The 24,983-nt window shown below is 46.9% G+C and overlaps 1 protein-coding gene across 6 annotated transcripts in view; it reads left to right on the forward strand.

Annotated features, from left to right (window-relative positions):
• The window catches only part of RNF220 (ring finger protein 220), a 720,811-nt gene that overhangs the window by 451,242 nt on the left and 244,586 nt on the right, over positions 1–24,983 (forward strand). For all 6 annotated transcript variants that reach the window (XM_085602785.1, XM_085602783.1, XM_085602784.1 and 3 more), the window contains one exon: positions 9,935–9,980. In XM_085602785.1, the coding sequence (XP_085458911.1) occupies positions 9,935–9,980 (46 nt within the window). The remainder of the gene's footprint in view (positions 1–9,934; positions 9,981–24,983) is intronic.

Raw genomic sequence — 24,983 nt, forward strand, 5'->3', positions numbered from 1 at the left:
CTTCAACATCCCCAACAGCAGCAGCGGGGGTGGTGGCAGCGGCTCTCAGGGCTTGGGCAGCAGCACCCCCGAGGAGGGGGGCAGGGACAGCACCGCTGCTGGCCACGGAGGGCCCCGGCTGCTCATCGGATCGCTCCCTTCGCACCTTTCGCCTCACCTGTTCGGAGGTACGTGTGTCTTTGTATTGTGTTGTGTGCATAGCACCTAGACCCTGGCCTGTACAGTCAACCATGTTATCTCTAGGGGTTACTTCCCTCGTTTCTGGCCTGCATTGGGTAGCTAGAGGGAGTATGTTAAGGCTGTACAATGTGCGAGCACTTGGGGTCTCACACCTCCTAAAGATGTTCCTTTTGAAGGAGTTAGCGTTAATTAAGTGGGTGGATATGCCTTGGCCGGCTACAGTGTATTATATTCGGTTGGTCGAAAAAGAGTTTCCTGGCCTTGGAGTGCCTGTATTTCAGATTCGCTATCATAGAAACAAACCTTGTTTTATGCACTGATTCCTTCTAAATTCGGCCTTGCATGTATAGATTATTTTTGTTTATATATAACTGAAAACCTACCTGTCCCACGTTAACTATTTGACGAGTCACCTAGTTTCTGCTGTACCCATTTCCGACAAATACTTGTTTAGGATATGAACCTTTGTGAGGGGGGCGGCTGAAAAGGAAAGACCCGTTCTGTTGGTTAACTAAAGAAAAGTGAAACCCTTTAGCACCAAAAATAGTTTAAATATGCAACTTGGGTCTAAAATATGTTCCTCCATAGCTTTTAAGCAGGTGGGGAAAGTGCAGGTAATATGCGAACAGAATTTGTTAAAACTATTTGTAACTGGATACTGTAGCGAGGGTTTCTTGGAGAAACAGAGCTGGCATACAGCTGGCATACATGGGACGCAGGAATCTTTCTGCTTCCCTTTCCAAGCGACTTAGTTCAAGAGAGAAAGGGACTAGCGATTTGTCCAAGATGAGCTCCGAAATAAGAATAACGCTGCACAATTCCTTAATTGCACCCCACAAGAGGCATTTTCGCCCTGCTGTTAAGTAACATGCTGCTGTGAGGCTCATCCTTCCTTAGTTTATCGGCCTGGGAAGGATGATAAATATGGTAGGCAGTTCCAGGTTACACACAAAACAGTGGGAGTGAACTAATTTAACTGCTGTCATTATGTCCATTGGCGGGGCTAGACTTTTAATTCCACGTTACCGGACTTGGAACACACCCTCTGTCCCCCATTGATCTTGTCTGAGTGGTTCAGGGAGTATACTTTTGCCATGATGACTAATGAATGGTGGCAGTTAAAAACAGCACAAAGAGCGCCCCAGATCGAGAATGCACGACAGTGTTATTTTAATATTAGTAATACAAATGACCAGGGTGTAACACGAACGGTCTGAATATCAGTAAGAGCAACTGAGATTGTTTTTATCGCCGTATTCAATTTCAAAATTGTAAGGGCCTTTCACACCGTAGATGCATATTTCTGCAACATATGGCTGACGTTTCAGGCCACGCAATCTCACTCCCGACTGACGTTTGAGGACCCCCACTCAAACCGCGCTCCTTTCTGAATACACTCAAACGAAGCCGGTACAGAGGACTTATTGGACCCCTCCTGAGGATGGGGCATACCCGCGGGGTCCCTTCTGAGGAAGGATGGGACTTCCCTGGGGTCTGTGAGGTTTGCCTCCACCTGCAGCAGGGCGCAAGCACCAGAACTGTCCCTTTTTGGGGAATATATTTGTGTACATCGCCTTTCATCTGAAAGAGCAAACAAGCATTTGCAATGCAATAGGTCTCGCATTTACGCAAGTTTGAGCTATTAACATTGAAAATAACAATGCCTTTTATTTTTGTTTTCATTTTTAAAACATAAATAAAAGGCATTGTCATTTACAATGCCAATAGCTTAAACTTGTGTAAATGTGAGACCTATTGCATTGTAAATGCTTGTTCTTCATTATGTCAGATTCTAAAAAAGAGTTGTTTAGGCCCTGTAAGACTTGTGGAAAGTCGAGACTCTATTCTGAGGACCCACATAAAGAATGCCTCTACTGTCTTCACCCAGAGCATAAGCCTAGAGAATACAAGCACTGTCGTACTTTTTCCTCAAAAACCCTGAAGGACCATGAGGGTAGGCTGCTTCTCTGGCTGCAAAGGAAGAAAGCAGCAAAGGACTCTGATTCTGAGGCTGAGGATAAGCCCCATACCTCCTCCAAGAAGAGAAAGGAAGAAGGATTTGCTTAATCTCTTAAGGATCCCAAAAAAGTCCAGGTCTCATAGTAAGGAAAGAGTTGAGGAGAAAGGAGATAAAAAGAGCCTGTCTAGTCCCTCCTCATCACGTCAGAGGTCAGGTTCTGCCCCTCTGTCGACTCCTCTATCTCCTCCCAGGGATTCTTCAACTGACAGTAAACACTCATCGATGAAGAAATCACCGTCTACGACCTCCGGCTCTGGTCCTGTGGGCGTTCCGTCAACGATTTCGTCAGTGACACCTACTATGTCGACGGTCAAGATGCCGACGGCGGCCGTGTCGATGACAGCGGTGATGGTATACCCATCGTCGACCGCGGTTAGGCCATCTCCGTTGACGAGAGTTTCATCGTCGTCGGCTCAACAGGTTCATTCACCACCAACAGCTATCCTTCCGTCGACGATCCCATCGGCAATCCCGTCGATGATCCCGTCAGTACTCGCATCAATTTCTCGTCGACGACCCCGTCGACAAGGGTGAAGATTGGTCTGCTTCTGAAACCGGCACCGTCCCTGATGCGTGATTTTTCAAAGATTTCTCATCAGCCTCCTGCCCGCCTCCTAGATTTTCAAGAGTCTGAAGATGATGGACCCTTTGGTCCTGCTTACAGACCTTCGCAACTCCAAGTAAAGTACCAGGACTCAGAGGATGAAGAGATGATGGAGAATCCATCCACTTATCTGGAAAGAGACTATTCTTTTAAGGATAGGGAACGTCCCACATCTCATCATTTAGACCCTTTCCAAGAACACTATACGTATGAGGAGCAAGAAGAACAAGCTCAAGAACCCTTCATTAGTGTCCCCATTTCATTGGTGTCTGCCCTCTGGCTAATGCTCAACGACTACTATAAAAGATTTCCGGAAGCGAATTCTGCTCCTCCTTCCCCTCCCACTCAGGAAGTCACCACTCCAGCATTGCGGGTGCTACCTTCGCTGCAGAAGAGGAGCACTGTAACAACTCCTGCTCAGGTTCCTGCACAAAGTCAAGATGATGATGACCAGCAGTTGGAGGAAGGGGAATTAAGTTTGGGCCAGGATATCCACAACGAGTGGGAAAACTATGCAATCCCCACTCCACCATCCCCTTCTCCACTCTCAGCCGACTCTCCGCCCGCAGATATCGTTGGGTTTCACGGTCTGCTAGAGCACACCTACAGACGCTTCAACCTTCCTATGCCCGTTAAACAAACCAAGTGATTTTATAGGATTTTAAGCCTACTACACAACGTTCCTCTCGTTACATCCCCATTGTGTACTTCTTGTAGCAAGAAGGCTTGAAAATAATGAAAACGCCAGCTTCTATTCCTGCTGTAGTACCAAAGTTGGACAAGAAGTACAAGGCACCTGAAGCACTCCTGCCTGCCTGATCAGGCATCCCCGGCCTGATTCGGTCATTATGCAGGCAGCTCAAAGGAGGTCAAAGAATCCTTCCTCTCCGTGCTCAACTCCCCCTGACAAGGAAGGGTGTAGTTTGGATAACATCGGCAAAAGGTTCTCCGCTTTGTCAGCCACTGCTATCAGAGCCTCCAGTGCCTTAACTATCCTTGGGAGGTAGACCGCCAGATGTGGTCCGACATCTCGGCTTTGCTGGAATTCCTTCCAGAAGACAAAAAGAAGGAGGCCCATGAGATGCTATTGGAGGGAGAAAAGGCTTCCTCGGAAATGATTGACGTGGCCATGGACATTTTGTCAACAGCATTCAGACAGATGCAGGAGCAGTGGTACTGAGACGGCAAGGGTGGTTGAAGGTTACTGCTTTTCGACCGGAGGTTGAGGCAAAAATTCTCTACATGCCTTTCGATGGTGAGTTGCTATTCGGGAAGCATGTGGATGAAGCTTTGCAATCATTCAAAAAGGATACGGAGACAGCTAAATCCATGGTAAACCTTCGGCAAAAAAGATTTTCTTCTTTCCGGGCAGAGGCAGAGGTCAATATCTCTCTCACCCTCAGCTTCAACAGCATTTCCAGCCCTATCCCCAACAGGTTTTTTTTACACAGTACTCTTCTCAGCCCTTTCGGCAAACCTTAGCATCAACCTACTCTAGACCAGCAGCACTTCAACACCAACCATCTGGATGTAGGGCTCACAATTCTAACAAGAGACAATAAGGTTTCACAGGCCCCTGCTACCACAGCCCCTCTTCAATTCTGGAGAAAAATCTTCTTGAGAGTTGTGGTTCAGGATACCCTGTGATGCAAGTTGTGGAGTTTCATCAGATGGAGAAATAACTACCTCACTACCTCACCATCTAAGTCTGCCACTAGGTCAAACAAAGCAAACACAAGGAGATGATGGACGGAGCACTGAAACTTTTCAGACACTCAGCCCCAGTCACAGATCTGGGTTGAACCCATCATCGTTCTTTAGCTCACTTCGCCACCCCAGTTCAGACACAGCTATATGTAAATCAGTCTTGAACTGAGGTGGCCAAATGAGCTAAAGAAGGATGATGGATTCAACCCAGATCTGTGACTAGGGGTGATTGTGAAAAGTTTCAGTGCTCCGTCCATCATCTCCTTGTGTTTGCTTTGTTCACCCTAAGTTGGCAGGGCATGCCCAGACGTGGGTCCCTGGCTCACTTTGCCACTGGATTCAAGTTAGCCTGAATGATGAAGGGTGTTACCCAGAAACCGGTCCCAGGATGCTAGTTTCCGGTTCAGGGAAGACCTGGCTTGGCAGTTCGGGCTGGACTGTTCAATGAGGCACAGGGTCAAGGCTGATTTGCATATAGCTAGGTCTGAACTGAGGTGGCGAAGTGAGCTAAAGAATGATGATGGATTCAACCCAGATCTGTGTCAGGGGGTGAGTGTCTGAAAAGTTTCAGTGCTCCGTCCATCATCTCCTTGTGTTTGCTTTTAACGTATATCTTCCGACAAGTGGATTTTAGACGTATTTCTCCATGGTCACACCCTGGAACAGCCTCGGAATATGTTTCCACAAAGGACTTCTTATCGCCATCTCTGTATTCTCAAGATGGAGGTCCGGTTGCTCCTAACCAAGCATGCAACCGAAGAAGGGCCGCCCGATCAACACAATCGGGGATTCTATTCCCACTTCTTTTTGATCAAAAGAAAGACGGGAAAATGGAGGCAGATAATGGACTTAAGATCACTGAACAAGTTCATCAAATCCCAACCTTTCAGAATGTTATCGCTCCAGGAAATTCTGCTTCTAATGGATACAGGAAACTATATGTCTTCACTGGATCTTCTGGACGCATATTTTCATGATCCCATAAACTCAAAACATTGTCAATTTCTGAGGTTCGAGGTGGCAGGGTGCCATTACCAATTTCGAGTACTTGCTTTTGGGATGAAATCGGCTCCAAGAGTCTTCACCAAGTGCTTGGCTCTGGTGGCGGCCTTTCTACGGCGAACAGGTCCTCAAGTATTCCCTTATCTAGATGACTGGTTGGTCAAGGCCCCATCGCTTCAAGCCACCAAGAGATCCACGGACGCCTGTGTCCAACTCTTTCGCTCCCTGGGACTCAGAATCAACTAAGAGAAGTCCTCCCTGGATCCCTCCAGGTCAATAGTGCTTCTAAGAGCAACTCTGGACACTACACTCTCGAGAGCCTTTTCCACAAAAGAAAGAATTCTACGACTGCAAAGAACAGAGAAGGGTCTGTCCACAAAAAGGTGCATTTCAGTAAGGACATACAAATCAATGCTAGGGATTATGTCATCCTGTATCCCACTGATTCCAAATTGTTGCTTAAGTATGAGGTCTCTCCAGCAAGAGCTTGACGGTCAATGGAGGCAATCTCAAGGCTTATTCGAGGACGTCAAATCAATCACTTCAAGGATGGTCTCAGCAATTTCCTGGTGGACGCTCAAAGACAATCTTTCACAAGGTCTCTCTTTCCTCATGAAGAAACCAAGGTTGGCCATGACATCAGATGTTTCCATGGACGGATGGGGGGATCACCTGCAAAGATTGCAGGTCCACAGAAAATGGTCTGTTCAGGAAGCTCAGTGTCACATAAATTTCTTAGAAAGCTGTCTTTCTGGGTCTACAAGCATTCCTGCCAAAAATCAGGAGATCATCGATCCTGATCCGTACGGACAACACCACCACCATGTTTTATCTGTTAAAGCAGGGAGGGACAAGATCTCAGACCCTCTCAATCCCGGCTCAACAGATTTGGGAATGGCTGATAGCCAAGGACATATTGATTCAGGTTCAGCATGTGCCAGGAGTCCAGAACGATTTGATGGATTCACTCAGCAGAGACACAAGGGAGTGTCACGAGTGGGAACTAGACAACGATCAGTTGCAAAAGGTTTTTCACTGCTAGGGATTTCCAACCCTAGATCTGTTCGCTACATCTCTCAACAAAAAATGCAGATCCTTCGCCAGCAGGTTCCCTCAACCAGATTCTCTGGGAAATGCCTTCCACTTCTCATGGGAGGGTGCATTTGCCTACGCATTCCCTCTATTTCCTCTCATTCCAAAAGTTCTCCAAAAGATCAAACGGGAACCTTACCGTGTCATTCTAATAGCCCTGGCATGGGCGCGACAATACTGGTTCACAGAGCATTTTCGCCTATCAAGGTGTCCTCCGCTTCACTTGCAACCAAAAGTAAATCTCCTTTCCATGAACCAGGGTCAAGTGGTTCAACCCCAGGTTTGCACGCTCAACTTGACAGCCAGGCTCCTCATCACACAGAATGTGGGCGAATAAACATTTCTGAGGAATGCCAAACAATACTACAGAATGCTCGTGCTCCCTCCATGATAAAATGTTACTCTACCAAGTGGAAAAGGTTCTGTATATGGTGTGCCAGGAACTCTCTTGATCCGCTTTCTTCCTCACCTGAGGACGTTTTGCCTTATCTATTATCTCTTGCCAAGGCTGGTTTGGCACATGCATCCATCAGGGTTCACTTGGCGGCAATTACCAGTTACAGACATCTTTCTGGTTCTTTGTCCCTGTGGTCTAATAGACTAATAAAGGAATTTATGAGAGGACTTTTCAGGGTTTATCCTCCAGTAAGACGTCCTCCAGTACAATGGCAGTTAAATACTGTCGCATTGCAGCTTATAAAATCACCTTTTGAACCTATTCACAAATGGGACTTAAAGTATCCCTCTAGGAAGGTAGCCTTACTGTTAGCTATCATGTCAGCAAGACATGTTAGTGAGATCCAAGCCTTCACGACAACGGAGCCTTACCTTCAATTCTTTCCAGACAAGATGATTCTTCAGACAAACCCATCTTTCATTCCTAAAGTGCCTTCAGCATTTCATCTAAATGAACCAGTGGGTTTGCCCTCCTTCTTTGCAGCTCCTTCTTCTCCAGCTCAGAGGGCATTCCATTCTCTGGACATTAAAAGATGTCTGAAATTCTACTTGCAAACGACTCAACCTTTCAGAAAGTCTACTTAGTTACTTGTCTCTTTTTCTGCCCTTAGGAATGGTCAGGCTTTGACGTGGGCGTCTATCGCTGGTTGGGTGTCATCAGTTATTCTCTTTTGCCATGAGAGGGCTGGCCATCCTCTGGTTGCCAAAGCCACAGCGCACTCAACACGTAAGGTGGCAGCTTCCTTCGCCCTGTTCGCTGGGGTGTCCTTGCCGGATATCTGCAGGGCAGCGATGTGAGCAAACGTCCATACCTTCATAAAGCATTACTGCTTAGATGCCTGGCAGAAGGCAGATATGGCAGTTGGTCAAGCTGCTTTGAGGCGTTTATTCGCATAAGGTATGATGTTTAAGCCTGTTCCTTATTATATAAGTCTACTCTTTGTTTTGATAACATTTTTCAGTTATTCTCGAATATTTTCCATTTTTGTATAAATATATATGTATATATGTCTTTTAGTATTCATATGCATTATTGTGAGTTCATGTCAGAAGATTGTTTTTTGGGTCGCATGGTGGGATGGTTCACCTTCCAGCCACCTTCGGTCTTTTGTTTTTGTAAGTACTGCTTGCTATTCTGATTCAAGCATGTGAATCTATAAAGGATACAATACTGGAGAAAAAACAAGTTACTTACCAGTACACTGTGGTTCTCCCGTATTGATATATTTTATGGATTCACATGCGACCCTCCCTCCTCTCCTCTTCAGGTTCACCTTCCATACCTCTTCATTACTTAGGGCACTCGTGCTCGAAATTTGAGGGTGTGGGGGCCCTGCAGGGGAAGGAGATTCTATGATCTAAGATCTGATTGGCTGGAGTTTGGATGTTTTATAACTATGGTTATTGGTTACTAAAGTTAATGAATTCTTATGGGCGTTTCAATGTTAAGCTTTAATTCTGCTATTTTATTTTTACCATGGGACTCCCACCATGACGACGGGGAAGATTCAAGCATGTGAATCTATAAAAGATATCAATATTGGAGAACCACAGTGTACAGGTAAGTAACTTATTTTTTTTAAACCATTCCACTGAAATTTACATTGTACATATTGCTAAACCTTCAGCAGGAATCTCTTTAGATTGCTCAGACTGAATGTTCTTGGCAATGCTGTAGACTATTCCATAAGAAATGGGCTTCCAAGCCTTGAAATGTTCTGAATGACTTGTAATTTCCCCCAAATTATGGATAAATCTCTAAGGCATTTAATGTGAAATTGAAAAAAAAGAATTTTAATTATATGGTCATTTCATATTCACAGATTGCTAAATGTAAAATTCTCAACAAGGTAAAAAATTCATGCTCAATAATTCAGATCTCGTTTAATAGAACATGTCCTCTCATAACATTCTCTGCATGTCATATATATTTTCGATTACTTAAATTGCATCTTTCTTCTATATTTTCCGGGCTCATTATACAGAATAACATATTCCTAACATATACATAATCAGGTTATTGGAATGTCACATCATAGCTCTGTTTGACATATCCTTTGCGCTGCTGCATGTCCACAGAACTCATCAGGAGACGCAGTGTCGCGAATATGTTACTGGGGAAATACGTCATCCCAAATATTGCGGATCTAGTGTCACCCCGCCAGCAAAATAGCTGACAAAAGCAAAGTAAACAAAAAAACAAATACAGATATCATAAGGTAGTGAAATGTAGTCTGTCCATTTTGAAGTAAATCAATAAAGGTATGCAGTTCCTAACTGGGCAAGGGGAGACAGGTCAACTAGGTGGTGAAGCGTCCTCACTTAATAGCAGGAATGAAGGGGAATTCCTCTTTTGGAATTAGGGCGCTCACACACCCAGCCAGCTGGGTGTCATGCTTCATCATAGGATCATTGTACCTAAATTGAACCCCCTGTGATGAAGCATGACACCCAGCTGGCTGGGTGTGTGAGGGACCTAATTCCAAAAGGAGGAATTCCCCTTCCTTCCTGCTATTAAGTGAGGATGCTTCACCCCCTAGTTGACCTGTCTCCCCTTGCCCAATTAGGAACTGCATACCTTTATTGATTTACTTCATTTGGGCATGTATGCTGGACCTCTGTAAAACCCCATATCCCCCCCCCCCCCTTCCTTGATTAATTGTCTGTCCCTTTTGTCCAGACACCGGATCAGCTCCAGAGCATGTTGCTCTCTTTGTACAATCAGGATGGTGAGTGGTAAATGTTTCATACTCCTACATCAGCTGAAGGATGTCGAACAGGAAGGGGTGAGGGAAGTACAGGGTACAGCCCTTGAACGGGTAAGCCGCAGGTATAAACTGACATCTTCTTTTCTGTCCCTTCTCTGTTGGCAGTAAGAATTCCATGCTGAAGGAGGTGATGATGCCCAGCACACCCAAGGTAAGGAGCGACTGTACCACGGCACATTCATACACCAGTGCTTAGTTTGTAAAAAAAAAAAAAAAAGTACTATGGCACTTGTCAGGAGGTCACTGCAGCTTGCACCACCCATTGCCCCCGCTAGTGCTGCCAGTGACAGTACCAACACCAGTACTAACCATCTTACACCTACAAGTGTGACAGTTCAGACAATTCCAGGCCCCCAAAGTTAGAATAATGGCTTGGGTGGCAAGTACTAGTCGGTTTAATGTATATTGAATTATTAAATACCTGTTGTTGTGCTCATCTCTTAATTAGGCAAACAGCGCCACCATGTGGTTAATCTTAACAAGTGTTGGTGCTAAGCATCGGAAATCACCAGCTCAAATTAGGCACAACACACATGCTCATATACATGCCTTATGATACACGCCCCACAGGCAAGCAAGCACTTGGGCGCTCACATATTCATGTATGTATAAATAGACAACTCATGCAGATGCTCAGACGCACAGACGTGTACACAAAGAAGCATACCCGTCTTGGACACGCACCTACACATGTGCACTCAGATACAAATTCAACTCACCAATGCTTTCATAGAAAGTGATTAGACAAACATGCTTAGGACAAACTCATGCACACAGACCTGCATGCAGAGCCATGACAACTCACGTGCAGGGACAACTACTTAGATGCAGACACACACAGAGAAGTAGCGTGGTCAGTAAGACTGAGGGGGGTGTGAGCTTCAGATTTTCCGACAATCATGTTGGCTTATATGAGAAGTAGTGCATGAGGGGGGCTTAAGGTCCACTGGAAAGGGAAAGGAGTGCGGATTGTGAGGGATACTTAAACCAGTATTTTGCTAAATAACCATGTATTAAGACCTTCAAAACAGAGATGAGAGTGCATGTGTGTGTGTTTTTCTCTGAGTGAGTATTAAAAATCCTGAGTGAAATTCGATCGACGCCTTATCAAACCCGACTGAAAGCTCCTATACCCAACTATTTACGAAATAATACATTCATTAGGTGGGTGTAACACCCCAAATCCCCCACTGAAGCTATGCCCGGAACACACAAACCTACAGGCAACTACACACAAATGCCCCAATGCCGCACATGCAGCTACACAAAAGTACACATGCACATACGTACACTAGGAACATGCCCAGACACTCACAGTCTAAAGCATACATACATGCACATGAGCACACATAGACTCCTGTACACAAACACCTGCACACACCACGCATACACACTGCCATCTGCATGTTAACACGGGGGCACACTGCTCATTAAGAGTCTCTTCTGTACCATTGCAACATCATGTTCACCTCACTCCCACTACTGCTCTCTCACTCCCACTACTGCTCTCTCACTGCCCAGACACTGCTGCCACATACCGAACTTAGCTCAAATTTTATAGAAACGTGTCAAAGTAAATTAAATCACAGCGGCTCGAAGGGCGGTAAACGGTGGACACTGCTCGCTTGAGCCTGTGCAGGGGGCCGCTGTGGTGGGAATGCACACAGCCTGCTCCTGGATTCCCCTAAGTCCAAGAGGTTGTATATGCATAGGCTGAAGCTCATTGGAAAAGAGGGGTGAAAGGCAGTGTTATCAGAGATGGTATGTTCTACTGAATATGCTGATGAGAGCAACACTACATGCAGCAGCGTGCTTCGTTTTAGGTCTCAAGAAATTTGACCACATTTCCCCTGCCGTTCTAGCCCTCCAATGGCCTCCCACTGAAGTGCAGGCCAAATTCAAAACAACCTGCATTACCCACAGAGCACTGCACTCCTCTTCACCCTTCTATCTACGCGAGAAACTGAAAATCTTTAGCTCAAATAGGGGTTACAGAAATGCTCAATCCCTGCTCCTGGAACCACCCCCCCACCTTCAGTCGAGAATGGTACATGAGCCAGTCATTCTCTGGTAGTGCCACAAGAAGCTGGAACTCCTTACTTCCCTTCTTTCGCCGAACACCCTGCATAGCCACCTTCAAAAAGTAACTCAAGCACCTCCTATTTGACAGACACCTTGGTTAATCACCCTCGACCAGACTTAAGTACTTTCTCCACCAAGATATGAACTACCCCCATAATGTGGCACCACCATCTTAATCGTTGCTTAAACTGTGTTTAGCCATTGACTAATCTGCTACATCTGTTCTGGTTGTAGCTACCGATGTTAATGTCTCAATTTAATTCTTGTAACTGTAACTTCTTTAACCCTGTACCCTGCTACTGTTGTAGAGCGCTCTGAAGCCTTTTGGCTATGTCCGCGCTATATAAAATTGCAAAGATTGCAGTTTTCTCTCCTCCCTCTGGGTGCCCCTGTTGGGCATTCCTTCCAACCTGAAAGTTTGCGCGGAGGGGCTAGTGACACACGTAAGCACTTTGTGTGTAAATTACCATTATGTTATCTTTGTGATTTAGGGTATGGATAACTGTCTCAGAAAAAGTGAAATTGGATAGAAACCACAGACTTGGCGAAGGAGCTGTCACTTCACCTGACTGTGCCGAATAAAAACAGCTCTGACTCAATTACACCAAAACTCTCTAGATATGTTTAAAGTAGAAAACATCAGTGTGGTGCAAACGCATGCAGCTGGTTAATGCAAGAGAAAGAATGTTCCCAGGAAACAGAGCCCTGAACCTGTCCACCCTTCCAGGACAGCTCTGTGTCTGTGCCATGCAGTAACACTGCCACAGTGGCTGGCACCACACTCCTGCCATGCCAGCTTCTCTCCTGTGGTGGGCAGACAAAGCTCCGCAGATGTCGTGACTGGCTATGTTCCGTGGTGGGGAGCAGCCATGGTCAAGCAGGTCACTTTTAGACCCCATCCTTTACGTAAATACCCACTCAGTGCCTTTAGCAAGACACCATCATCCCAGAACGTGATCTCCACAACCGTAGGAGCTCCTTAGCCTGGGAGCCAGCACATGCCAATGAGGGGCATTGGGATGCGTCTGTTTTAGAGGGACAGAAACACTCTTTAAAAGTGTAGATAATGACTTTGATCTTTTCACGCACAAACAAGAGCATGAAGATGAGCCTTCACCTTGAAAGTTCAAGAGCTACAGAGGCAATCAATGTGTCCCAGGACCCAGGAAGAATAATCTCTGCGGACCCTGAACATGGGATCTGTGAGTCCATTTCATAAGAAGAAGATTAGAAGATACACTTTGACTTGGTGGATTTTGCTCTCACATGCACCACAAGCAAGTGGTAGATTCCGCCTCTTTTAATTGGGCGAAGGAAGGTGTAAACCACTCGAAATGAGGCATTCTTCACCTGAGATGGATGGCAAGCTTTCAACTAAGGGTTTTCATCGAAAGGCTAGCAAAGGAGACAGCTTTGGTGTTAGGCCAATGTTTTCCAATGCTTTAAAATGTGGGCTCCTTGGGAGGAGAGGCCACCTGAAGGGATCCTCTCCCCCTGAAGGACTCCAGTTCACCTGAAGGACTCTTATCCCCCTGAGGGACTCCTGTCCCCCTGAATGACTCCTATCCAACTGGAGGACTCCTGTCCCCCTGGAGGACTCCTATCCCCTTGAAGGACTCCTATCCCCTTGAAGGACTCCTGTCCCCCTGAAGGACTCCTGTCCCCTGAAAGACTACGGTCCCTCTGAAGAACTCCTGTCCAAAGAACTCCTGTCCCCCTGAACGACTCCGATCTCCCTGAAGGACTCCTGCCCCCCTGAAGGACTCCTATCCCACTGAAGGACTCTTGTCCCCCTGAATGACTCCTATCCACCTGAAGGACTCCTGTCCCTCTGAAGGACTCCTGCCCCCCTGAATGACTCCTATCCACCTGAAGGACTCCTGTCCCTCTGAAGGATTCCTGTCCCCCTGAATGACTCTTATCCACCTGAAGGACTCTTGTCCCCCTGAAGGGCTCCTCTCCCCCTGACGGACTCCAGTCCACCTGAAGGACGCTTATCTCCCTGAAGGACTCATGTCCCCCTGAAAGACTACTGTCCCTCTGAAGAACTCCTGTCCAAAGAACTCCTGTACCGCTGAAGGACTCCGATCTCCCTGAAGGACTCCTGCCCCACTGAAGGACTCCTATCCCACTGAAGGACTCTTGTCCCCCTGAATGACTCCTATCCACCTGAAGGACTCCTGTCCCTCTGAAGGACTCCTGCCCCCCTGAATGACTCCTATCCACCTGAAGGACTCCTGTCCCTCTGAAGGATTCCTGTCCCCCTGAATGACTCTTATCCACCTGAAGGACTCTTGTCCCCCTGAAGGGCTCCTCTCCCCCTGACGGACTCCAGTCCACCTGAAGGACGCTTATCTCCCTGAAGGACTCATGTCCCCCTGAAAGACTACTGTCCCTCTGAAGAACTCCTGTCCAAAGAACTCCTGTACCGCTGAAGGACTCCGATCTCCCTGAAGGACTCCTGCCCCACTGAAGGACTCCTATCCCACTGAAGGACTCCTGTCCCCCTGAAGGACTCCAGTCCACCTGAAGGACTTCTGTCCCCCTGAATGACTCCTATCCACCTGAAGGACTCCTGTCTGCCTGAAAGACTCCTGTCCACCTGAAGGACTCCCGCCCCCTTGAAGGACTCCTGTCCCCCTGAATGACTCCTATCCACCTGAAGGACTCCTGTCCCCCTGAATGACTCTTATCCACCTGAAGGACTCTTGTCCCCCTGAAGGACTCCTGTCCACCTGAAGGGCTCCTCTCCCCCTGACGGACTCCAGTCCACCTGAAGGACGCTTATCCCCCTGAAGGACTCATGTCCGCCTAAAAGACTACTGTCCCTCTGAAGAACTCCTGTCCAAAGAACTCCTGTACCCCTGAAGGACTCCGATCTCCCTGAAGGACTCCTGCCCCACTGAAGGATTCCAGTCCACCTGAAGGACTCATTTCAAGACGAGTGTGCGCACTACACCCTCTGAAGGACTCCAGTCCCCCTGAAAGACTCCCTCCCCCTGAAGGACTCCTAGCCCCCTAAAGGACTCCTATCCCCCTGAAGGACTCCTAGCCTCTTAAAGGACTCCTATCCCCTAAAGGACTCCTGTCTCCCTGAAAGACTCCTTTACCCCTGAAGGACTCCTTTACCCCCGAAGAACTCCTATCCCCCAGAGGACTGTTTTCCCCCTGAAGGACTCCTATTTCCCGAAGCACTAATTTCAGGATGAGTGTGTGCGGCTCCCTCTGAATGACTCCTGCCCTCCTAAAGGACTCCTATCTCCCTGAAGGACTCCTATCTCCCGAAGCACTCATTTCAGGACGAGTGTGAGCAGCTCCCTCTGAAGCACTGGCACCATGTGGCCATTTGTGCACTTCGGAGTGTTTAAGAGGTGGATTTTGTGGAAGCACTCCAACCTTCCGGAAGCCGGGCATCCCCCTCCACACAGCGGCCTGGTCACAAGTGGCCACCCAGGGCACTCGAGCTGGTGAGAGAGCTCGTTGAGATAGGCCCAGGCAAATCCTGAAGTTTACTCGACTAGGCAGGGCCAGCTCAGCCTTTCGTCCTTGTTCAGTTGGTAAATTGAGCAGTGTTCGCTTGAATAATGATAACTCAGATTATTGAGGCGCCAAGAAACAATTTAATTTGATTTGCGCTACACAGGTGCTGAGTGGTATTACTATGCGCAGTTTACACGCTGGCCTCTCCGTCTACCGACTCTGGTTTAATGCGCTTTTACGCGCCACAAATCCTCGGTAATATCGCTACAAGCAGGCCTCGTTGGTGCAGGTTTCCACCGCCCTCCCTGGTCCCTGCGCCATGCAGTGGCTTCACATGAACCCCATTTCAATAGCCTTTAGTTCGGTCGTGGACAGAATGGACCAGGGAAATAACACCCCCTTGCTGAGCCCCCTCCCCCGCCAGCTGCAGAGACGGGATCCCTCCTTGCTTTCAGGTTACGCTCTGCCATGATAACAGCTATTAGGCGCACTCTGACTGCTCCCGCCGCGCGGCAGAACGCACGTCAAGGCACGTCAAGGCGTCACCTCGACGCCCGCCGATAAGTACCTATTTAGACAGCAGAGTTAAAGCCGCACATGTCAGCCAGGAAACACTTTTGGCTGCGATAAAGAGGGCTGAAGATATATATAAAAGCCGAGTTATTTGTTCTGCTGTCAGCAGCGTGATGGATTGTTTAAAGAGATCGGCTCTCGTGTGTGGCTGAGATTCCCCTTTAGGTGGAAGCTGGAGTCTAGGGCTGGCCATTCTCCGCGGACTGGACTTCAGAACGCATGGTAGTACCTGCTAACTGCTATGGGTCTGTTATTCTGTCCGTTAACTTACTGCTGTCGGTTTAGAATGTGTATATACAGGGCACTTTGTCTGGAAGTGTACAATATCAGTTTGTATCAAACTACCAGGAATTGTGACATCTGAGAAGATGAATGACAGGAGCGTCTGATACCAGAGAATACCAGGCCGAGTCTGACGTCACTGATTTCGGGGCTGTATTCCAAGTATGACATCTCAGAAGTCGAGGCTGCAGGCCGTGTTTGACAGGCCAGGTGCAACACTACTGAATGCTAGATGATAGGGCAAGTATGACATCATAGAAGACGAGGCTGCGGGCCGTGTGTGACATCACAGAATACCAGGCCAAAGGTCGAGTCTGCTGTCACAGAGTAAAGGGGTGCAGGTCGTGACATTACAGAATACCATGGCAAAGGTCGAGTCTGCCGTCAAAAAGTAAGGGGATGCAGGCCATATGTGCCATCTCAGAATACAAGCCTGTAGGAAGAGTCTGAAAACACAGAATACTAGGCCAGAGGATGAGTAGGACATCACAAAGGAAGAGGCTGCAGACTGTGGGTGACGTCACAGACTACAAGACTGTTGTCTTTGTGTGATATTTCGTGTGCGACATGAAGAAATACCAACCCACAGGCCGAGTCTGACATCACAGAGTACAAAGCTGCAGTCATAGTGTGACAGGCTGTGAAGGAATATCTTCTTCTTTAAATCTTTATTTCGATTCAATGAATCATACAAGAAAACATACAAATACATTTAAATCAGACAAATTATCTTAAAGAGAAAAATCATTCATGGATAAAAAATACACTATAAACTGGGGAGAATACAATTAAAAAGTGAATTGGGACATAGTCCTAGCCAAGGATAGACAATTTACATTTCATTTCGGCAGGTGAATTCTTCTGATATACCATATTGCTGCTAAGTACTTGCTAATAGCAAAAACGGTAGAAGGAGATAGATCACTTTTCAGCAGCCTATAGGCATCTAAATGTCGTCTAAATCCCCAGCTCCTACAAATGGGAGCAATCCATTTCTTCCTAGATTTAGTGTACATAGGGCAAAAAAACGTTAAATGAATATCGTCCTCCAGCTCACTAGAGCATGTTGGACAATTTTTTGCGGTAGGCGGGTGCCACCTACTGGTGAGTGCTCTAACTGGTAGTGCGTTATATCGCCATTGTAAAAATAGTTTTCTCAGGGTGACAGGATTAATGTCATTCAGGACGGTTTCCAATATATAGTGATCCTTAGTGATGAGAAAAGTAGCGGTCATTGATCCCAAGTTCTCATTTGCAAGGGTTGCCGAGAGCTTAAAATTGTGGTAAAGTGCAACAAGTTCTTTACGGGGTATGGTCGCACAGGTCTCTAAGGGTTTTGTCCAATGGGTCTGTAAACCCAGCTTAGCAAGTTCATTTTTGACATAATTCAGCCATGGGATTTTACCCAGGGCTGGATGAAGATAGAGTTCCATAAGTTCAGAGCGATAACTCAAAAGTTCAGGGGTTGTCCAGAGACGCCTCCAAAAAGTTAAAGGCTTCACGCCGAGTTCCTCCCTTATCGGTCTTAGTCCCATATCGAGCCTAAGGGGAAGTAGCGGCGTGCTAGATGGAAGGGCAGACAGGTTCCGTAAGAACTTGTTCTCCGTAGCGACAATCTCAGGGGCGCAATCAATGCCCCAGAGTTCGCCGCCATAAATTAAAGCCCCACGAGCCTGCATTTTATAAATTTCCAGAGGCGGACCAATCGGATGGGTCATAGATTGGTTCCATAGTTTCAGGATTCCCCCTACCCTTTGATTTAACTTTAAATTTGATTTGATCTGATGGTGAGACCAGGTCATTTTCTCATTTAGTGTTAGACCCAAATACTCGAAAGTGTGGACTCTTTCTAAGCTGGTTCCATTTATGGTAGGATTAGGTCGGAGAGACCTAGGGGGGTTGAAGATCATAAATTTGGTTTTAGCCGTATTGATCTCCAACCCCCGATCACTACAAAAGGATACAAAACCATCCAAGACACGTTGTAGCCCCATAGGGGTCTTGGCTAGAAGCAACGTATCATCGGCAAACATAATGGCCGATATGCCAGTACCCGCAAGACGTGGAGCATCTCTATTGGGTACGTCATTTAAGTGAGAAATGAGACCATTTACATAAAGGCAAAACAGGGTGGGCGCCAGGACACACCCCTGCCTTACCCCCCTTTCAACAGGAAAACTAGCTGAAAGGCTGCCACCTCTCCCACATCTTACCCTCGCATAATTGTTAGTATGGAGACGCACCAATATGTGCAAGAAAGGCCCTGGAAGGCCTAAATCTAGTAGCACGGACCATAATTTTATGCGGGGAACTAGGTCGAAAGCCGCGCGGAGATCGACAAAAACTGTATAGAGGGACCCCCCCTCTATCTTTACTGTTTTCCAATAGAGCATGCACAACCTAAAGATCTGGTCAGTTGTGGAAACGCTTTTTCGGAAGCCAGCTTGATAGTTGCTCAAGATCTCAGATGACTCAACCCAATCCATAATACGATTCAGGATCAGCCTCGAGAAAAGTTTTTGTGCAACATCTATCAAGCTAATAGGCCTGTAATTCCCTGGCAGCAGTGGAGATCCTTTTTTAAAGATAGGCACAACTTCGGCGCCTAGCCAAGTAGGGGGAATAGGCAGGCCGTCGAGGATGGCGTTAAACAGTAATGTGAGATATGGTGCCCATACACTAGGTTCATGTTTATACAAATCACCTGGTACCCCATCCAATCCTGGTGCTTTCCCAGCAGGAAGTTGGGAAATGGCAAGCTGGATTTCAGTTAACGTAAAAATTAGGTGGTCCCAGGTTGGTACTGCGTGTAGTGGGCTCGCAGGGGCAGACGACGGGGCCCTATAAAGAGTGCTAAAGTGGGTTTCCCAGGCTTCTGGGGCAATGTTATTGATTACAATTGCGGGAGGTTCAGTTGTCCCGGTAGATACAATCAACCAAAATCTCCTCGAATCTCTTGATTTTAGGGCAGAGGTTAAATTCTCCCAATTTTCAGAAGCCCATTCCAATTTAGCAAAGTGTATCAGGGATCTATAAATCTGTCTCTTATGTTGGATATCAGCCTTGGAGGCTTTGTCCTTTATAGCACCGAGCAGATCGCTCTTTGCCGATCTGCAGGTCTTATTTTACCAGTTAGGCTGGTTGACAAATCCCTTTTTACGAGGAATAATAGGGTTAAATAACCCAGACAGCATAAGAAACAATTCCTGATGGGCAGTTGCCAGTTTCTCGTGATAATTTGGAGGGGAATGCTGCTCTAGGAACTCCGCTATATTATTTAAAACCGAGGCGACTGCAGCATAAACTTGGGATATTTCTTTATCATTGCAAACCATTTTAGACCATTTAATTCTACGCTTATTATTAGAAAGAATAGCTGAGTCCGATGGCTCCGAATTAGGTGGTGACGCTAAAACTAGAGGGGACAAACCAGATAAGGAAACATCCAATATAAGAGGATTGTGGTCGCTCTCCCCCCTTGGGATGACTTGAAAATCAAGGACTCTATTCCAGTCCTTGGCTTGAACAAAAATATAATCAAGCCTGGCCTCTCTACCTGGTTTATTAAATGTGGGCTTAGGAGGGTTATCCAGAAAAGTTCGACCATTACAAGCCCTGATAGAGTGGACCATTGTCAAGGAGGTAATCTGGATAGCCAAAGGTGTCCAGGCCCTAGCCATTGGACCAGAAACCTGGGGAATATTCCAGATTTCGTCCTCTTCCAAGTTTATTTGATCCGCCAAGCCCTCGAGTGGTTCGAAAAGAGAGTTAAAATCACCAGCTATAAGAAGCGTTGTGTGATCGGGTATTCCAGTTAAAACATTCGAAAGGGCCTCAATCACCCGGGATTCCGCACAAAAATTCACGGGTCTGGCGTATACATTAATCACCGCCAGTTTATTAACTAAGCCCCAATCCAATATTAAGCATAGAATATCATCAGACCCAGTTTCAAATTTAGTGACAGTACATCCTAAGTGAGTGGCAACCCAAATAGTCAGACCGCCAGAGGGGCGGCCACGTCCGGCCCACACCGCCGGAATTGAGTAGGTAGCATAGCCCAGTCGATGGTAATCTTGTCTTGCCCAGGTTTCTTGAAAGCAACACATTTGGTGGAGATCTATAAAGGAACCCCAAATTGGGCAGTCAAGTTTACTGGGTAGACCGGCTATATTCCATGAAAGCACTTTATGTTTTGTTGTGCAATTGGAAGGAGCTACAAAAATTTTACGAGTGGGAAGCTCACACAAATTCGGAGAAGTGGGGGTGGTAGTAGAAGCAGGAGTAAGAACGGGGGGGATGGGATGGCAATTAGAGAGTGGAAGCACTGGAGGAGGTAAAACGGAAGTAGAGCCTTCCTGGGGAAGTCAATCGACATCCTCGAGACAGGCATACCTGTTAAAAGTTGAATAGCCAGAAAACAAAGGCTCATCGAAATGGACGCGCCTAGGCCTGCCTCTAACCCCGTTGCCCCCGACTTTAAACCAATTATCATCCGTGTCATCCTGAGAAAGAGTGTGGTTTGGGGGATAGAAAAAAGACAGAGGCAGAGGATTGATAAGGGAAATGCTATTACCACCAGACCAATTGAGAATATAGGGAGCTGTTAGGCGGTTGCTGAAATTGACCAAAATACAGTCACCCTTAATGTTCTTTGTGGTGCTACCGAGCCAAGGAACCCTTCTAACCATTAAGACCTGTGACCTTACATTTGGGGGGACAGGCCTATGCTTATTGAGCCAGTTAATGGCTTTGTTTTTTAGAGATGCATAGGATTCAAGCGATGAATTAACAAGTTCCGGCACCCCTGTTAGAACAACGACATAAGGTGAGGCTTCTGGTGGGAGATTGATTATATTTCTTCTATTTGTTAGGGCCGTATTTGAATTAGTATTGGCTCTTGGATCCTTGTTATTTTGGTCCGAATCTGCATGTTGTGGGTTGGGTGCTGTAACTATGTTCTTAGTTTGGGATTGTGATTGACATTGAGTATGCACAAAGGATGTATGTTGTAAGGCAGGGGATACCAGCAGAGAAGTAGTTGGGATGGGTTCTGGTATATTTGACATAGAATCACGAGGTCCAAGTGGAAGGATTTCCTTCCTTTGGAGTAGGTTTGAAGAGCCCATGGGAGCAGAAAGGGAGGAAAAATGTGACTCCGCTTTTCTTGCTTCACATACAGCACACGGTTTAGCTCCGCTCACTGAAACATTTGCCGGGGCTGTAACGACCCTTTCTATTTCCTTGAGCCTAGTGTCAATTACATCAAACCTAGCAGACAATGAAGTAAGAAGACCCTTGATAGCAGTTTTTACAATATCATTATATCGGCAGGAGGCCTCTTCGGGTTCTGAATCACAATCAGAGACATGTATGGGTGTGTTAGGCGTCAGTACAGTTTGTTCTAATGATGATTTGAGAATGCCGCTGTTAACTTGGGCAGGCCTAGTACATGTTGGAATAGGTGCTTTAACAATACTAGTATGGGGTCCATCAAGTCTGGGTTTTTTCCCTCTCTTATTGGCCCCCACACGTTTTCTTTTTGGAACAGCACCCTCCTCAATATACTGTGCTCGATTTGGCATCTGATCCGGCAATCGAGATTGCACAATATGATCCGTACCCTCCGGGATTGGTTGAAGAGTATCTCTACATGAGGGGGAACTAGCTCTTAAGTCACATAATACAGATTCAATAGTACGATCAATACTGTCCATCAATGCTGCTTGTGAGTCATCGAGGTTTGTAGGAGAGCCTACAGATGCGATTAAGCCCAGAGAAGACCTACGTGTACTGGCAATTCCATCAGATAGACGCCTTTCTAGTAAATTCAATTCACCTTGGATTACAGAGTTCGCCCTGATGATAAAATTATCCAGTGTTCCAGATACTATCGGTTGTGATTTCGTTAGTTTGCCTCGTGTATCCATAATGACTTACTTCCTTGTGCGGGGCGACAGAGTGGATGAAAGGGACAGGGCCCGGTCCGGTCTTGTCCGTGCTTGAACGGGCTTAAACAGGCCCGCCCTTTGCCCGGGCTTCGCCCCGGACTACGCCCCGCAACGCGTCCCACAACGCGGTAGTAGGCGCGGGAATTAAATAGGAAGAGGAGGAGCTGGGAAGAGTGCCCAGGTGCGCTCAATCCGGTTGCACAGCAGCGCACCCTGGTCCTCGCAGTCCCAGCAGGAAACGGGCTCCAAGTACAGCACACAAGATATCGTGGTTAAAAACTCCTCAATGGTAAAATTTTAAAAGAGGGACAGAGTTCTCCTGTGTCCACGCCAGCGAGCGGCTCCCGCAAAGCGGGGGCCGCGAGGCGTTATGTAGGCGAGAGAGGAGGAGGAGGAGCCGGGAAGAGTGCCCAGGTGCGCTCAATCTGGTTGCACAGCAGCGCACCCTGGTCCTCGCAGTCCCAGCAGGAAACGGGCTCCAAGTACAGCACACAACATATCGTGGTTAAAACTCCTCAATGGTAAAATTTTAAAAGAGGGACAGAGTTCTCCTGTGTCCACGCCAGCGAGCGGCACCAGTATGTAATTAATGGACCTTAGTAGCAGGGCTAAAATAGGGGGCCCTGCCTCTGCTCCTTCTGCCCCTGACGGCAAAAGTTATTCCACTTCTCTCCACTAGATGGGGCTGGTGTGAGGCAGGTCGCTGGAAGCAGAGGCAGACGATCGGTTCATCGAAGCATTCGTGACCAAGACCCTCGAGCTGCGTTAAACTCAGAGCAGGTGAGTGCCACAGTTCAACCAGCAAGCAGCAGTGTTTAAACAATAATCGCGTTGTAGACGCGTACAATGATTCTTGTATCCGTGGAGGATTGAAGGCGTGATTGTGCGCACCCAGACTGTCAATGCGCAGCCAAGAGCGAAATAATGTTCAAGTTCGGGAAACAAGGGAGGAAGTCTGTTCGCACTACCCCGTGCATGAGGGACTAACGAGAGATAACGCCGCGGCCGAGCGCGGAGGTCTGAGAGCGGCACACAGAGATGGGGGGAATAAGCAGCGCGTCCTCGCGCTAAAGTCACAAGGTTGCTCAAGAGTCCTTTTAAGTAAAAAGGAGGAATGTAACTCAGGAGACAAATTCCACTCCTACCACTTCTGCCAGTCAAGACGGAATATCAGATAACAGGCTGAGGCAGACATTGCAGAGTACAGGGTTACAGGCTGGGTTTGAGATCCAGAAGAAGGAGCTTCAGCTCGGAATGCCGTCACAGAGGATTAGACTGCATTAGACATCACACAGTGTCGGGCTGTACCCAGAGGGTGACATCACAGAGGGCGAGACTGCTGGCCGAGTGTGACAGCACAAAAAATGAAGCCACAAGCGGGTTATGACTTCACAGAGGATGAAAGTGCAGGAAAGTATGACATCACAAAGAATAAGGCCACAGGCAGTGAGTGACAGCATATAGAATGTGGCACAGGCTGAGTGTGACTTTGCAGATGACTGAGCTATAGGCATGGGGGAAGCCACTTGGCCTAAAAAAATTAGCCTTGGAAGAACTTTACAACAGAAGGTGTTCTAGTATGCAAAGGACACAAGTATTCCTTCAAACTCCAGAACACATAGAGTGTGTGACTGATTGTCACAGAGGTCACTTCAACAGAAGCAGTGCATCATAACAGCACATATGCAAAGGACACAAGTATTCCTTCAAACTCCAGAACACAGAGTGTGTGACTGATTGGCACAGAGGTCACTTCAACAGAAGCAGTGCATCATAACAGCACATATGCAAAGGACACAAGTATTCCTTCAAACTCCAGAACACAGAGTGTGTGACTGATTGGCACAGAGGTCACTTCAACAGAAGCAGTGCATCATAACAGCACATATGCAAAGGCCACAAGTATTCCTTCAAACTCCAGAACACAGAGTGTGTGACTGATTGGCAAAGAGGTCACTTCAACAGAAGCAGTGCATCATAACAGCACATATGCAAAGGACACAAGTATTCCTTCAAACTCCAGAACACAGAGTGTGTGACTGATTGGCACAGAGGTCACTTCAACAGAAGCAGTGCATCATAACAGCACATATGCAAAGGACACAAGTATTCCTTCAAACTCCAGAACACAGAGTGTGTGACTGATTGGCAAAGAGGTCACTTCAACAGAAGCAGTGCATCATAACAGCACATATGCAAAGGACACAAGTATTCCTTTAAACTCCAGAACACAGAGTGTGTGACTGATTGGCACAGAGGTCACTTCAACAGAAGCAGTGCATCATAACAGCACATATGCAAAGGACACAAGTATTCCTTCAAACTCCAGAACACAGAGTGTGTGACTGATTGGCACAGAGGTCACTTCAACAGAAGCAGTGCATCATAACAGCACATATGCAAAGGACACAAGTATTCCTTCAAACTCCAGAACACATAGAGTGTGTGACTGATTGGCAAAGAGGTCACTTCAACAGAAGCAGTGCATCATAACAGCACATATGCAAAGGACACAAGTATTCCTTCAAACTCCAGAACACAGAGTGTGTGACTGATTGGCACACAGGTCACTTACACAGAAGCAGTGCATCATAACAGCACATATGCAAAGGACACAAGTATTCCTTCAAACTCCAGAACACACAGAGTGTGTGACTGATTGGCACAGAGGTCACTTCAACAGAAGCAGTGCATCATAACAGCACATATGCAAAGGACACAAGTATTCCTTCAAACTCCAGAACACAGAGTGTGTGACTGATTGGCACAGAGGTCACTTCAACAGA

This window comes from Triturus cristatus, chromosome 4_2, assembly GCF_964204655.1.
Source record: "Triturus cristatus chromosome 4_2, aTriCri1.1, whole genome shotgun sequence".
Taxonomy (NCBI): Eukaryota; Metazoa; Chordata; class Amphibia; order Caudata; family Salamandridae; genus Triturus; species Triturus cristatus.